Source organism: Lethenteron reissneri, chromosome 9, assembly GCF_015708825.2.
Source record: "Lethenteron reissneri isolate LAM-NWPU_2019-01 chromosome 9, ASM1570882v1, whole genome shotgun sequence".
NCBI lineage: Eukaryota > Metazoa > Chordata > Hyperoartia > Petromyzontiformes > Petromyzontidae > Lethenteron > Lethenteron reissneri.
The window spans coordinates 4,974,033-4,990,597 of NC_083787.1; the positions used below are offsets into that span (position 1 = coordinate 4,974,033).

At 48.0% G+C, this 16,565-nt stretch overlaps 1 protein-coding gene across 2 annotated transcripts in view; it reads left to right on the forward strand.

Moving 5' to 3' along the window:
* The first annotated feature begins 485 nt into the window (after positions 1–485).
* The window catches only part of NETO2 (neuropilin and tolloid like 2), a 38,797-nt gene continuing 22,717 nt past the window's right edge, over positions 486–16,565 (forward strand). The window contains exon 1 of one of the 2 annotated variants that reach the window (XM_061548728.1): positions 486–835. In XM_061548728.1, coding sequence (XP_061404712.1) covers positions 736–835 — 100 coding nt within the window. In that variant the 5' untranslated portion in view covers positions 486–735. The remainder of the gene's footprint in view (positions 836–16,565) is intronic. The other variant, XM_061548729.1, reaches the window with a different exon arrangement.

Consider the following 16,565-nt stretch of genomic DNA (forward strand, 5'->3'; position numbering starts at 1 on the left):
TACTGCTGCTGCTGGTACTTGCTGTCACTGCTGCTGCTACTGCTGCTGGGACTGCTGCTGCTACTGCTGCTGCTACTGCTGCTGGTACTTGCTGTCACTGCTGCTGTCACTGCTGCTGTCACTGCTGCTGGTACTGCTGCTGCTGGTACTGCTGCTGGGACTGCTGCTGGCACTGCTGTTGCTGCTGCTGCTGGTGCTGCTGGTACTGCTGCTGCTGGTGCTGCTGCTGGTACTGCTGCTGGCACTGCTGCTGCTGTCACTGCTACTGCTGCTGGTACTGCTGCTGGTACTGCTGCTGCTGCTGCTGGTGCTGCTGGTACTGCTGCTGTCACTGCTGCTGGTACTGCTGCTGGTACTGCTGCTGCTGCTGGTGTTGCTGGTACTGCTGCTGCTGTCACTGCTGCTGGTACTGCTGCTGGCACTGCTGCTGCTGTCACTGCTACTGCTGCTGGTACTGCTGCTGGTACTGCTGCTGCTACTGCTGCTGCTGGTGCTGCTGGTACTGCTGCTGCTGTCACTGCTGCTGGTACTGCTGCTGGCACTGCTGCTGCTGTCACTGCTACTGCTACTGGTACTGCTGCTGGTACTGCTGCTACTGCCACTGCTGTCACTGCTGCTGGTACTGCTACTTCCACTGCTGCTGGCACTGCTGCTGGGACTGCTGCTGCTGTTGGCACTGCCGGTGCGGAGGCTGGGAGCTTTGACGCCGTGGGAGCGGTGTGGGGGGTGGGGGCCATGGAGCAGCCCACGAGCTCGTCCGCGTGTCTGCACGGCCCCAGCCGCAGCCTCTGCTGCGCCCTCATGCTCAGCGCTCGCAAGCTCGTCCTCTTCCAAGGTACGCGACGACGCCTCTAGGTCCGCTCGGCCTAAACACACAGAAAAAAAAATTGGATTTTCGCTCATCCTTGCGGTGACCCGGTCTCGGTGTGGCCGTGCAGCTGGCGAAGCAGATCACGCTCGGCTCGGGAGACGCGAGGGGTGTGTGTGTGTGGGGGGGGGGTTGTCAGGGGTGTGCTGGGTAGGATGCGAGCTCATAGATGACCCCCCCCCTCCCGGTCCACCACCATCGAGAAGACTGCTCTGGTCTTGCCAGTCGTAATAGGCGCTCGCTAACAGTGCCCGCTTCAAACTGTCTACGTATAAAGGCGAGTCCGCGCGTGGTAACGGAATCCTGTAAGATGAATGCGACGACCACGTCAACGACCGGGCGTTCAGGTAGGTCCTTGTATGTGTCAGTAGCAAACCAGTCCTGCTGTGTTAGGGGGACATTCAGGAACTAACAAAATCGGGGTTAATGTTTGTAATCCCAAAAATGTCAAATGCACCATATGCATATTTTAGTGTTAGCTACACCCACACACACACCAGTGACACGTGCTCTCGGTCTGTGCCTCGCCTGGGTATACTCAGCCTAAAATGAGCTCCCCGTTGCATCTTACTGGGTGCCGAATGCATAATCGGTGCTCGCAAACAGCGCTTGACCGCGACGGCCTGTGCATCTCTGTGTGTGCTCATTAAAATAAAAAGAGAGATTGCAGCCGATAAACAACATCAGTGCTGTGATTTAGTAGAGGAGCACACGGAGGAAGGGACCACCGGCGTGGAGATGGAGTGATGAACCTCAGATTGAGATCTATGGATGAACTGCAGCTGCACAAGTCTAACGGCGTCAGCGAAGATAAAATCCATCAGCCAGCAGTGGAAAGAGAGTGCCTGATGGTATTGATACATTGTGGGTTTGCGTCTGGATTTCATCAAAAGATCCCGACCAGGCGAGCATCTTGCAGCATAAGATCAAACAGTAACACATTATTGTGCAAATCAGGCTCGTCATACTGATTTTCATTGCCCCAATATAATGATTTGTTTATTCAAGGAAAAATAGATAAGGAGGAATCATCCTTTTGCCTGTGTATTGGCACCAGCCCAGCAGCTTTAGATGTATGCCAATTTTATTGTTTTATTATTCAGTCCCAGGTCGCAATGAGCCGTGCCATCGTGTGCATTGTTAGTGTTTTGAAAAGTATCGTAATAGTTGTGGCGGTTAGACAATTGATAATGTGTGTATGCCCAGTGCTTACTAAATAACGACGACGATATTGATGATGATGATGATGATGGTGGTGTTGATGTGACCTTATAAATGGCAGGAAATGTTCATTACATGAATTTCACGTTTTGCAATGGAACTCAGACGATTGCTGCACGGATCTGAGTCAAGAGCCACTCGTTATTTCTTGCACACTCTGCAGGCGCAGCTCTGCACCAGTCCGATTCATTGCAAAGTGGCAGGTTTTGACATAACATTAAACGGAAGGCAACGCTGAACCTACCTTTTAACTAGCTGTGGAATTCGCCCTTAATTGGCCTCGTCGCTCTGGCCGATAACAAAAAAATGTCACGTCGCCTCGAATTACATTCAAACAATGACATTAACAGCGCTGGAACGGCGAAACAGCAATTGATTATCAACGGCGTTTGCACATTTCATGACCGAGCGTTCAAGTGCATCACTATGAATTGAATATGCCAAGGTGACTTTCCGTGTCATGCCCACATTCACAAATATAAATGGACAAACGCATGTTCTGTTCTCTCTCTCTCATCACGTAAAGAAAAATGAATACATCTCCGTGCTCCCACGGTGTTCCATAGAATTTCCGTGGCCCCTGGCCACAGACTTCACCGGCGGCATTTGTAGATGCGAGGGTGTAACGCCACGTCGCCGAAGAGGGGAAACAAAGGCAAGAGGTTTTGTTATAATTTGGACGCGCATGAAGCACTACAACGTCAAATAGGCAAGGTGTTCAATTTGAAAGGTGAAAAAAAAACTTCATTCGATGGGCGGGAGGGCGTGAAAGGAGTCGAGAATCAGACCCCCCCCCCCACCCTCGTGCTGTGCGAATCTCATTATGATCGTGTGGGAGGCTTTGAAGGCTCCGTTTCGAGCTGCCCGCACTGCAGTGCCGTGTCGGCAAGCTCCCCGAGCAGGCAGCCGAAACCAGCGACCAACGGGCGAGTTTTGCATGCGCGAGAAGGAGGCCTCTGCCGTTCATTGCACGAGCTGCCAAAACCTGCGTCTCTGTGGCTGTAGCGTTGTTGGCAAGGGCCCTGGTAACAATTAATAAAACAGGACGTCCCCGTCCACGTCACCTTCCTGTTAAAGTTTTCACCTCCGTGGCCCAGTTGCTTGGACCCCTCCTCCGGCTCGTTGGCACCAGCGCAGCTGCACCGCCTGCACACTCGATGGCTTTGCCACACTAACAAGTCTTGTGTTTTTTACGTGTTTGGTGCACGTATTGAACGCGTATGAACGCATTGTGGCATTTTATTTCACTACCAATGTGTGGTTCATGTTATGGTACTGGTGTCTTTTTAGGGCTATATATATGTGTGTGTTTGTTGTGTGTTTCGTGTAAAGTTAACATCGATGTACCATCACGCTCAGACTGCTTGCAGCTCGGCTGAAATTCAATGCTATGTAAACATTGCACTGTTTTGAAATGCGGTGCCATTTGATCTTGAAGAGCGTTGAAACACAGGAGTGTTGCATCGCTATACACTAACAGGAATTGACAGGTACGAGTGTGGGTTGCGTGACATATGCAAGGACGAGACAAAGCAAGTCATGTACGTACAATTCCATTTTGCAAGAAACACATGTGATACGTTGATGCAGAGTAAATTAATATTCATCTAAATTATGCATCGCACAGACTGAAAATGTCATCAGTGTGATAAGAAAGCAGGTGTGGGACACTTAGATGTATGGACTTTGGGCCGTTTGTTCTCGAGAGTGTGAACAGCAGGGAGGAATGATAACCATCTTCTTTAACCCTTTTTTTTGATGATTAGGGGGAGAATGAGAACGAAGGGTACATAATACAAGCTCAACATGAAATAGCATTCTGTCAGTTTTTTCTATTTACCAGGTAATGCCCACTGAGCTATAGAGCTCTTTTTCAGAAGCGACCTGCTCACAAATGAGAGCTCAACGAAGCGACGTATCATCACGTGGAAATGTACAGCAGCCAAATTACTCTAAACGCACGATTCTAAATGTGGAGGGGAAAAACCCCGAAGGACCCGGAGAAAAATCCACTCGACCACGGGGGAGAGGGACACGCAGACTCCAAATGTACAGACATCGTCAGGGTCGGGATCGAACCCACGACTACCTGTATACCAGGCGAGGTGGTTAACATCTCGCCACCATGTAGCATAACTACATAACTACCCATGTACTTATGCTACATGCATAACTACAGTTAGTTATGCTACATGGGCAGTAATCACAGGGTATCGGCTCAACTTTTAAATAATCTTGTGACATTTTATTCTTGATTTACAGTCTTTTCACTGCCCCTTCCCCCACTCGCCCCATTTATTTCAAATGGGCTTTCTGGCACGATGTCACGTGATCTATCACGATATCACGTCATATATCACGAGGCACAAACATAATTTGTAAAATCTCGGACATCGTTGCACCTCCGAAGACAAGCCTTTTCATTTTTTTCCAGAGACTTCTGAAAAATCAATTCTTCATGTGGCATTTCTATCCTTCACACAGTAGGGGGCGACCTCTCCTGTGCAAGCGTGTTGGACTTCTTTCGCACCGTACGTCGCCAAACGTGCTAATCGGAGGGGCTGTGTGTGTGTTGGACTTCTTTCGCACCGTACGTCGCCAAACGTGCTAATCGTCGGGGCTGTGTGTGTGTGTTGGACTTCTTTCGCACCGTACGTAGCCAAACGTGCTAATCGGAGGGGCTGTGTGTGTGTGTTGGACTTCTTTCGCACCGTACGTAGCCAACCGTGCTAATCGGAGGTGCACTCTGCAGCGAGATATTTTCCCCCACTTTAAAGTCCAGCTGCTATTTTCAATACTCAGAGTTGGAATTTAGCCAATTCAAGTGCATCACCAGCTACAACGTGATGGGGTTTTGTGTGCGTGTGTGTGCGAGGGGTGTGTGTGCGAGGTGTGTGTGAGGTGCGTGTGTGTGCGAGGGGTGTGTGTGCGAGGTGTGTGTGAGGTGCGTGTGTGTGTGCGAGGTGTGTGTGCGAGGTGCGTGTGTGTGCGAGGGGTGTGTGTGTGCGAGGGGTGTGTGTGTGTGATGTGCGTGTGTGTGTGCGAGGTGTGTGTGCGAGGTGTGTGTGAGGTGCGTGTGTGTGTGCGAGGTGTGTGTGCGAGGTGTGTGTGTGTGCGAGGTGTGTGTGTGTGCGAGGTGTGTGTGCGTGTGTGTGCGAGGTGTGTGCGTGTGTGGCGCGTATGTGTGTGGTAATAGGTGCTCGCTAACAGCACTTGCACCTACAGTCTGTTGAGGCTATACGGGGGATCTTTATCTTTGTGTTTTGTGGTGACGAGTGACCGGGTCTAAGACCAGATCTCTACTCGCCACGCTCCTCGAGACCCCGGTTTAACGATGGCCTTGCCAGCAACGACGGCTGTGACCTGCGGTCCATCCCACCGCCCCCGACTGCTCTAAGACAGAACACCCGACTGACTCCCTCACTCAGAAGCCCGTGACCTTTACGACTATTGGCGACCCCAGTCGGGGTTGGCGGGGAGCTGCATGAAGGCGCAAGGCGAACAAAGCCGGCAACTTGCTCCTCCAGATCGAGAGCAAATCCAATTGCCCTTTCGCGATAGATATTGCCGACAAGGCGCGCACACACTCACTCACACCCACACACACTCACACACTCACTCACACACTCATACACACACTCACACACCCACACACACACCCCCACACTCACACACTCACACACCCACACTCACTCTCACACACACACACTCACACACACACTCACACACCCACACTCACACACACACACCCACACACTCACACACACTCACACAGACACACTACAACACACTCACACACTCACTCACCCACACTTACCCACACACACTCACCCACACACACTCACCCACACACACACACACTGACCCACACTCATACACACTCACCCACACTCACTCACACACACACCCCACACACTCACACACTCACTCACACACTCACACACACACCCACACACACTCACCCACACTCACACACTCACCCACACACTCTCACACACACACGCACACACTCACCCACACACACACCCACACACTCACACACACCCACACTCACACACACTCAACCACACACAACCACACACACTCACCCACACTCACACACACACACTCACCCACACACTCACACACTCACCCACACACACTGACCCACACACACACACCCACACACCCACCCACACTCACCCATACTCATACACACTCACCCACACACACCCACCCACACACACACCCACCCACACACACACCCACACACACACACCCACACACACTCACCCACACACACACTACAACACACACACACACACTACAACACCCACACACACTCACACACACACACCCACACACCCTCACCCACACACACACTCACACACCCACACTCACTCACACACACTCACACACACCCACCCACACACACTCGCCCACACACACTCACACACACACTACAACACACTACAACACCCACACACACTCACACACACCCACACTACAACACTCACACACTCACGCACACTACAACACCCACACACACACACCCACACTACAACACACACACACTCACACACTCAACGAGCTGTGTCCGCGGGCTTGTGACGCTTCTCGCGTTTTTCGCTGTCGCCGCTAACGAGTCACATCGCCACGTCTCGCCCGCGCGCTGCTTTTGCGCATCCTTGAGCTTCAACGCACGTGTCGGGAATGTTACGACCCTGCCAGATTGCCGTCATCCACCGGCTATTCCCCATGAATTGGCAACGTTCGCTGCGTCGCGACGGCTCCGTCGGCTGGCATCGCGCTGCGTGGGCACACGTGGATGAGGACGATGTTTGGTGGTCTTTTGGGGGAGATCGCGTCAATATATTATTGATGTGTCGTTCACACCCTCATTCACTAAATGTTGTGGCTTGGCTCTCCAACACCGCGGGGTTGCTGGACTCGTGACGAATTGGCCACGTTCTGTTTACGTGACATGGATGATATTGGTCGCGAAAGCCTGCTGCTGCTGCTGCTACGTGTCAAGGGTGGCACAGTCGGGTTTTTAATAGTCGGGTTTAATTGTCTTTTTATATTAAACCCGATCATCTGAGATTGGGAGAAATCCGGTTTAATTGGTTCTAATTGCAGAACCGCACTTCTCAACGATGGGCTTCATCCATTCCAAGCTAAGGAACTCACTGGCGCCCACGATTGTGGAGGAGAAGCTTGTGATCGTCAAGACCAACCTGCCCGCCGCATTCTACGACTACCCCGTGCCCGACGCCCCCCCCGAGTACGATAGCAGCACCGACGAGGAAGCAGCCTAAGCCTTGGATCAGAGCTTCGTATTCATTAAACCAGGTTTTAATTCCCCGAAATCGGGTTTAATTGTATTAAAGAAAAAAACCCGATGCATGCCGCTGGAAAAATCGGGTTTTTTCCACCCATGCTACGTGTTGAAGTGAATGCGGACACCTGCTGTAGGTGCACAGGCGTGGCGCGTCCACGGATCCCTGCAGCCACGAGTGTCCTTCTCTCACCCTGCGTCGCCCGTGCAAGTCGCACGCGACCGACCGCCGACAAATTCTTGTTTTGCCCATTTTATAGGCGACGCGTATTATTATTTTCTTTATTTTTATTTTTTAAACGCGACACATCGCTCGCTCGCAACGCAACGCCGCTAACGGACCCGCCTGGCCTTGACAGTTGCCTGCCTTGTTCCGTTATCTATCAAGAGACGAACCCTCATACTCTTTGGTTCTTTCGGTAAAGTCACGCAGGTATAAAAATAAAATCAATCACGAAAGTTTCGGGCGCAACACGCGCGTCCGTCATCACGTGCTTTCCCACTTGATGATGGACGCTTGTGTTGCGCCCGAAACGTCGTGGTTGATTTTATTTTCCTACCCACGTGACTTTACGGAAAGAACCAAAGAGAATGGATTCCTGCAGTCACGAAAGCTTCAAATCAAGACGAACCCTACTCCTCCTTTGCAGCGATTGCTGCGGTGGTTCAACGGCGATGCCTGCCCCCTCCACCCAGAGAATGTGTCTGCGAATCGCAGTGGGCTGCGATGAAAACAGCATCGAGAAGGTCGATGGGATCATTTCCAGCAGCCCGGGGGCACGTCATGCTGGAAACTTACTTGATATGTACAAAGTCAGCTTCGGGGTTAAGCCGAACTTTCAGGTTGCTTCTGGGACTACTGTTATTGCTGTTTTTTGCATTACCTAAGCTTCCATTTGGTGTTGACACCTCGGCGGGAATTCATGTATTTATTACGAAAATGAGTCATTGTGGACTTTATACAGGTAGGAACAACTGGTTCCACACTGCCCACCAGGGATTATTTGTCTGTCTGTCGTGCATATGCGAAATTCCGCCCACCCATGCACCTCCCCACCGAACACCGAGCAACGCCGCGATTGGTTGACGATGTCGGGGAGGGTGGGGGGGTAAACATTCTAGATTTGAAGCTTTCGTGACGGCAAGGATTCATACTCTTAGGTTTTTTCGGTAAAGTCACGTAGGTAAAAATAAATAATAAAAGTTTAAATAATAGAAATAATAACAGAAATAAAATAATAAATCACGACGTTTCGGAGGCAACACAAGTCTCCGTCATCAGGTGGGACCGTCACAGCTAAATTTACTGTATCAAGTGAGGCAAAATTACAAATTCTTGGAATTGCCTTTTGTGTTGCCTCCGAAACGTCGTGATTTATAATTGTATTTCTATTATTTTTACTTTTATTATTTATTTTTACCTACGTGACTTTACCGAAAAAACCTAAGAGTAAGGGTAAACATGCCCACTCAGCCAACTGCCCCCCCCCCCTTGAACGCCGCGCTGTCCAACCAAGTTCCTACCTGCCCACTCCAAAGGAACGTGGTTTATTAATGGTTCAGCGACTTGCTTACTTTTACTCTCATCTTGCTCTCATGCCGTGTTGTTACACGGTTTGTCGACGTCACCTGGTGCCCTGTCCCTGCTTGAGGTCTGAGCAAAAAGAGCTTCATAGCTCATCGGATTCCTCCCGCAATCTAAATAAAGATTCCGATTCTTATTTTTTTTATTGATATATATATACAGTATATACAGGGTGTCCCATGAGTCTGGAATCATATGAAAATGTATTTTAAAGAGGCAATAATAACGCTTTTATTCACAGAACGTGCGTCAATGTGTCCACCGTTGTTCCTGAATTATCTGGACTCGTTCTGCCTTACTCAGGCATCTTGGGCCTGCAGAAACAAACACATGAATTATTTTTTTCCCTATGATTCCAGACTCATGGGACACCTTGGAGATTTTCACAAAGTGTTTTGGCTGCCCCTGCAAAGATTGCACGCACGCCCTGCCAATGTGACCGCAAGTACAGTACGCAAATGGGTTCTAATATTTTGTGTTCCGATGGAGGCCATTTGGCCAAAATGTAATTGCTGTTTTTTTAATATAACAACAAAAATTGTGTTTTGTTTTTAGCAACATTATTTTTTTAATGCCGCTAAATGTGAACGCGCATTGTTTATTAATTTATTTCCCTACGCATTTATTCGCTTTGATGGCGGCACTTAAATGCGCACGTGTTTTGACCCTCCGTCCCTCTACGTTTTCACGGAGACCGGCATTGCCTTCCGCGGCGGCAGTGCCACGTCGCGAGGTCCACAGCATTTGCCAAAGGGACAAATGATATCCCACGCCTCGTGCGTACTATTCGCGTCTGAAATGTAGAAACGGCGGCGACGCTCACCCGTAAGGCTTCACTTTGGCGCGCGCGCATCTGCCTGCCCTGAACCCACACCGGAACATGTTCCATTAGAAAGTGACACGGTGGGACCCTCCACCTGATTGTAAACATTTGCATGCCGTACATCCCATTAAGGGGGCCCATTAGGTCTTTGTATTTTTTTTTATTTTCCGGCAGATTCGCCGCGACGCAACGTGCGAGGGATATTCTCGCGGTTGCCACGGGCCCATAGCTCGCTAGTGGGGTTCTCAGGTTGTCACCGCTCGCTTACGCGTCTCGCCGGAGTGGTATGTCAGACTCTTCGCTGAAGCAGTTCCAGGATGAAATCAGAATCATAATATGTATTTATGCTGCAAGAAGCCGATGAGCTCCAAAGCTCCTTTTTCACAGACGTCCAATTAGATGCACAAGCACGAATTACACAAACTGAAACACAGTCGTCAATGACACTGTGGCCTTAAAAAAAAAGAGATGTATATATAATCGGTGACGTTTCTAGCAATATATGTGTGTTGAACTTCGTTTGCACCGTACGTAGCCAACCGTGCTAATCGGAGCACTGGGCCCGTCTTCACAGCGCATAGCGAGGTCAAGAGAGATGGAGTGAATCAGAGCAGTCCTGAACTAATCTTATTTACTCCACCTCTCTGTCCTCGAATCACTTCGACTGTGAACTGAATCAGTTCTGAGCTGAATCAGTTCTGTGTTGCGTTTGTACGCTTGTTATTGTGATTATCATGAAGAATCGCAATCGGACCACACGAACTGATGTTGGGGTTGGCCAAGGACAATAGCTGATCGGATTCCTCCGGTATGAATAAATATTCTGACGAATGTCATGGACATCTTTCCTGCAACAGCTTCTTGGAATCATAGAATAAGTACTTTAATATGTCACAGGAAATACAAAATTAAGCATATTGAGAGACCTATAAGAGTATAACATGTTGAGCCATAACGAAGCATAGGCGCTTGTAAATTGTCCCAAATTCGCACGAACTATCAAACGTTTACAGGACCGCTGAACGGGCCGTGGAAAAAATTTACCCGTAAAAACAAAGTTTTTCACTATAAATCCTTTATATGCGTGGCGGCTAGAGTCCTCTCGTCCTCTGGCTTGAGATGGCTGCCACCTATGGGTCAGATGAATGGCTGGCACCATTAAGCAATTGGTAATTAAATATAATTTATTTTTTCATAAAAAGTGTAAAATTTTGGAAAATATTTTTCACGAAAATACATTGTCACGCACAACGAGTCTGTGTGCAAAATGTCAGCTCGATTGGATCACGGGAAGTGGGTTAAAAAACGACCGAAATATTTGCACGGTCGTAAGCGCGCAAGCAAGCAAGTGAACTTAATATAAAATATTTTTTAAAAAACACCCAGACGCGCTGCGTGGCTGTTACCGCTGTAAGCACTAGGCGAGCAGGGATTTAGCAAGTCTACGTGTTCAAACACCGTCGGGTTGATTTGACCTATTACAGAGAGAGAGAGAAAGAGACCCATACAAAACAGATCTTTAATAGGGGGAGAATTGGAATGTCACCGCCACCTTAAGTGACGGGTATCCTCTTCTACAGGGTGATCCAGATGTCTTGTGAACCCCATTTAAGTCTATAAAATGTAATCTTTTTAAAAGTAAGGTTTATTTAAAACAGAAATGAATTTGCAAAAGGGGGAAAAAATGTCAAGGGTCAATTAATTGGGGGGGGGGGGGGTGGTCACAAGACATCTGGACCACGCTGTACAATATATATTTTTCAAGAGGGTGGCGAATTTTTTTTTATTTGAGAAAATTTGAGTTGGTGCGAGAAAGAGAGAGAGAGAGAGAAAGAGGGGAGTGAGTGGCTGTGAGATAAATGATGGCTGTGCTGGGATGGTGGCTGTAACAGGCAAAAGCTGCCATCTACTGTTGTTCCATGTCACACACCAGACGCTCAATTTAGCCGCACCGACTCGGCGTTAATCGGCGCTCCTCTCGTTGGACTCATCTCACGCTCTTATTTATATTCCGATCGTTGCCTCCACAGGGAAGTCTATTGCAACATATGAAAACAGCATTTTCCAGCAAAACCAGGATTTCCAGCAGCAAAACGTTTTCACGGTGAAGCCAAGCTGATTACTGTGCAAACAATCGGCGTTTCCACCGGAGTTGTGAGAAAAGAGCAGCGATCGGAGTATTTGTAGCATTCTGTTTGATCTGCCCATTCTATTAGGGTGAGTCTTGTTGGCGTCATTCAAATGTCAAGTGTTTTCCCATTCAATAGTTTTAACTACATCATTAAATCCATTTCCAATGCAGGGGCAGGAATTCAACCAAGAAAGAGAGAATAATTAGGGCCAATTTTCAAAATGTGCTCATTACTCTATTCACTGTGGGAGAGTGACCTACGTGCTTGAGAATAATGCCGTGAGAGCGATTTCTATCCTTACAAATCATAACGTGTCTCATTTTGTTTTTAGGGCGAATACCGAGTACACGTTGGTCAGCATAGAAAAGAAAACACGGTTGTTATTTTTTCTTCTGCCAAACATTGCTTCACCGTATCGATTACACGTACGGTACAATACGCAAGGCAAGGCAACGTGTATTATTATGTCGCTTCACAACGAGCAACCTTCCTCGCAGCGCGAACGGTGCCCAACGCTCACATTCAGCCGCACGTGGCGTGCCCAGGAGCTCATGTTAAACATTTCATGGCGATTAAACAAACATGGCAATTGCAGAAATCACTATGCACTGCAGGACCGCCCCCCCCCCCCCCCCATTAATCTCAAGAGCATTCCGTCATCGACCGCGATCAATTCTCCGCGAATTTCCCCCCAGGGCACAGGTCCGAGGGCTCGCAAGGCCGATGTGCGTGGTGCACGGTGAGGTCACGCGCCCACCAAATGGGCCCGGGCTCACGTACCGGTGGAGTTCGTGGACGCAGCCTTTCCCTTGCCAATGGAGATGATAGCGCAGTGCTCGACTCGCCGGTTAAAGAGAAAAACAAAACCACCCTCGCTATCATACTCTTAGTTCTTTCGGTAAAGTCACGTAGGTAAAAAATGAAATTAAAATTAATAAAAATTAAATAAAAAATCACGACGTTTCGGAGGCAACACAAGTCTCCGTCATCAGGTGGGACCGTCACAGCCAGATTTGCTGCATCAAGTGAGGCAGGGATTCAAGATGCAAGCTCTTAAATACAAGTTAAGGAGGGAGGAGAGGGGCGGGGAGCTTATCAGAATGTGGTAGCCAATGAATGGAACGTATCGGGAGGGGGGGGGACGGTATCGCCACACAATGCAAGACTGTTGAGAGGCTAGTTGCCGTTAGCGGGCGTCTCTGATGGGTTGGATGGTTGGGTGGGTGGCCAGCACCACGCCAGGTTGCCTCTGAGTCAACCTGGGGCGGGGGGGGGGGGCCCAGGACCGGTTGAGATATTTGTCACCGATGAGCGGGAATGGACCTCGGGGTCGCTGGGTTCGTGGCGCTATCCGCTTAATCGCTGTGCGCCACCGCTCATCGCACGCAAAGTACGCTCTCACTGTGACACGCAGTCTCATATAGGCACAACCCCTGCAACAACTGCTCCCCATGGCCTAGCAGGAGCGCAAATTTGCCACTTGTTGCAGAGGTTCACGGTTCGAATCCAGCGGCCGCCCCCTGGTTATTCCTGCGGGTGTCATGACCGCAATAACAATATACGTCGTATGCTTCAAAGGGGACGTTAAAGATCGCCTGCCATCATTCGCAAGAGCAGGCCAGTGTGTTGCTGGCGTCAGCGTCAACGTTTGCCAAATTTGACAATTGCACGAGCATATTACGCACCTTCGATGAGCACGGTTGGCTCCGTATGGTGCGAAAGAAGTTCAACATATATACACATTTCCATTTAAAGCTTTCGTGACTGCAGGGATTCATCTTCTTGGTTCTTTCGGTAAAGTCACGTAGAATGGAAATAATAAAATAATAAAAATAAAACATAATAAAATAATTCTCACGACGTTTCGGCCACTATGCAAGCAGCCGTCCTCAGGTGAAGAACAGGTCTGTCGAGAAGACAGCCGTCCTCAGGTGAAGAACAGGTCTGTCGAGAAGACAGACGCTGTTCTTCACCTGAGGACGGCTGCTTGCGTTGTGGCCGAAACGTCGTGAGAATTATTTTATTCTGTTTTATTTTTATTATTTTATTATTTCCATTCTACGTGACTTTACCGAAAGAACCAAGAAGATATATACGCATACATAGCCATAGCCCCTAACTGGCAGTCTAAATAACCCAGGCCGCTTGTGCAAATTCGACTCTCTTGTGTCTTGAGTTTTCACCTCCGAGATACACAAAGAAACGTCAACACCCTCGCACTATTCAGCAGTCTCGTTAGATCACAGCGCGAAGCTGGCCTGGGCTCACCCCAGGTCGTCTCTGATGAATATGAGTTGCTGGTAAGTGTGGTGTTCAACATCGACGTCGGGAAGATGAATGTGCGTGTGGGCGTTGCCTCGTGCTAGCTGCACACGCCATCATCAGTGGGTGCTCACTCAAAGTCACTTGTCACTATCACCTATTCACGACCAATCGGGAGATGTTTTATCTTTCACGAACGGACAACAGTGCGCTGTGTCAGCAGATATAATCACCTGGCTGAGCCGGGCTTGTGTCTCAATATGCGACCGCCACCTGTGCATACCAGGTGCTGTAGGCTGCGAGGGCTGCTTGGTGCAAGGAGATGGCAGCACAGCGATGAGTGTGGTTCACAGATGGATTCGGTTCCACTCACAGGACCGAGTCTGTGTGGATTGAATCTCCCCGTGCTGAGCGTTGAGTGTTTACTACGTGATGTGCACGACGGGGTTTTCCCCACGTGCATCGGTTTCTTCCCAAAATATACTTGAACTCGAACACTCTGGTATCGATGGCACCTGTGTTTTTTCGCCGGTATCAAAAACGATGAAACATAAGAATAGGTTTTACCCTTTCTGGCAACAAAAACAGGCGTTAAGAAGATGTCCGAACACCAAATAGAAACCTTTTGCAAGGCATCAGGTCTGCATTAAGCACACGTACCTGTGGCAAAAACATGCAATCATGCTCTGAATGTAAACACGCATTGTCTTTGAAACGGGACAGCCTCCTTTAACTGCTCGATCTGAGCTATAAGTGTTCTGTTACTTGTGTCGTCTTAGTGCTGTTCGCCTTTTAGAGTTCGCTGGGCTAACACTGATAGTGAGATAAGCCCATGATGAAGACTCTCTCTGGTGTAGGCCAATCCATTTTAAAGACAATGCCAGATATATAATTATATTTCGATTTAAAGCTTTCGTCACTGCAGGGATTCATATTCTTGGTTCTTTCGGTAAAGTCACGTAGAAGGGAAATAAGAAAATAATACAAATAATACATAATTTAAAAGGTTTGTATTATATGATAAAAAATAAAACATAATATAATAAAAAAATGTATTATATTATGTTTTATTTTTATTATATTATTATTTTCCTTCTACGTGACTTCCAGAAAGAACCAAGAATATATTTATATTATCAGAGCATGTTTGTTTTCATGTTCACCACAAGTACGTGTGGTTACTGCAGACTTGATTCCTTGCAAAAAGGTTTCTTATTTTGGTGTTTGGACATTTGAACACCTGTTTTATTGCCAGAAAAGATAAACCCTATTCTGATTTCTCATACTTTGAAACTGACAAAAAGGTCCCATGATGTAGATGTTCACCCCGAGCTATAACTGCTCTGATACGTGCATTGTCTTTGTGCTGTTTGCCTTTTGGCGTTCTTTGGGCTAACACTGGTGCTGAGACAAGGCCATACAGAAGGCTCTCTCTCGTGTAGGACAATTCGTTTCAAAGACATGCATGAACCCTTATGGGTACTGGCCAAACATCACAATGCAGGACTCTCCTGAAAAGGGAGTTATGAGACTCATTGCAGGTTTCCTGGGTAAAAACCTTTATTAGACGTCTATGCTCCAACATCTAATCTCCCAACTTTCATTAACCCACACTGACCAGCGTGGTGAAGTATAGTAAAGTATGCATCGTGACCTGCATGGCATGGTGAAACCCTCATCCAGCAGTAGATCGACCAAGGGCTGTACATGTGCATGTATCTTCTGTAGTGTATGCATGCCAGTATGAATGTAGATTTTTTTTTTCAATGAATTTATAAAAAAAAATTGAAATATTTTTTATTGTGGTTTTTTGCTTTTATTATTTACAAATTTTTTTTTCTCCATTTTTTATTTATATTTTTGGTTTTCTATCTACGTGACTTTACCGAACGAACCAAGAAAATGAATTCCTGCAGTCACGAAAGTTTTAAGTCAAAATATGAATGCAGTATTTATATGACGGCAAAAGGAAATAATAAATACCGTTTAACATCTGGAAGGACATGTTTAGACAGCTGTCATTTTATTCGTAGCAGGCCAGCACCAGTGACACAGAAGAGTGTGTCTGTCTGGGAGTCCAATTTGATTAGTCTCTTTTTGGCACCCATTCATGCCATTACATCTCAGAATGTGTCAATACAACAAACTGGGCCATGCAGCGCACATCCGGCACCACGCTGGAATATCGATCATCTGTTCTGTTTATAGGCATTATAAACGATGCGTTAATAAGGGAAATAGACCAGATCTGGCCTAGGATCTTCTACGCACACACTTTCAACTTGAAAGGTTTTTAAGGCCAACTTGCAATGCAAAGTTGTTTTACTTTGCGTTCGCTGTTACCGTCAAACAGCAGG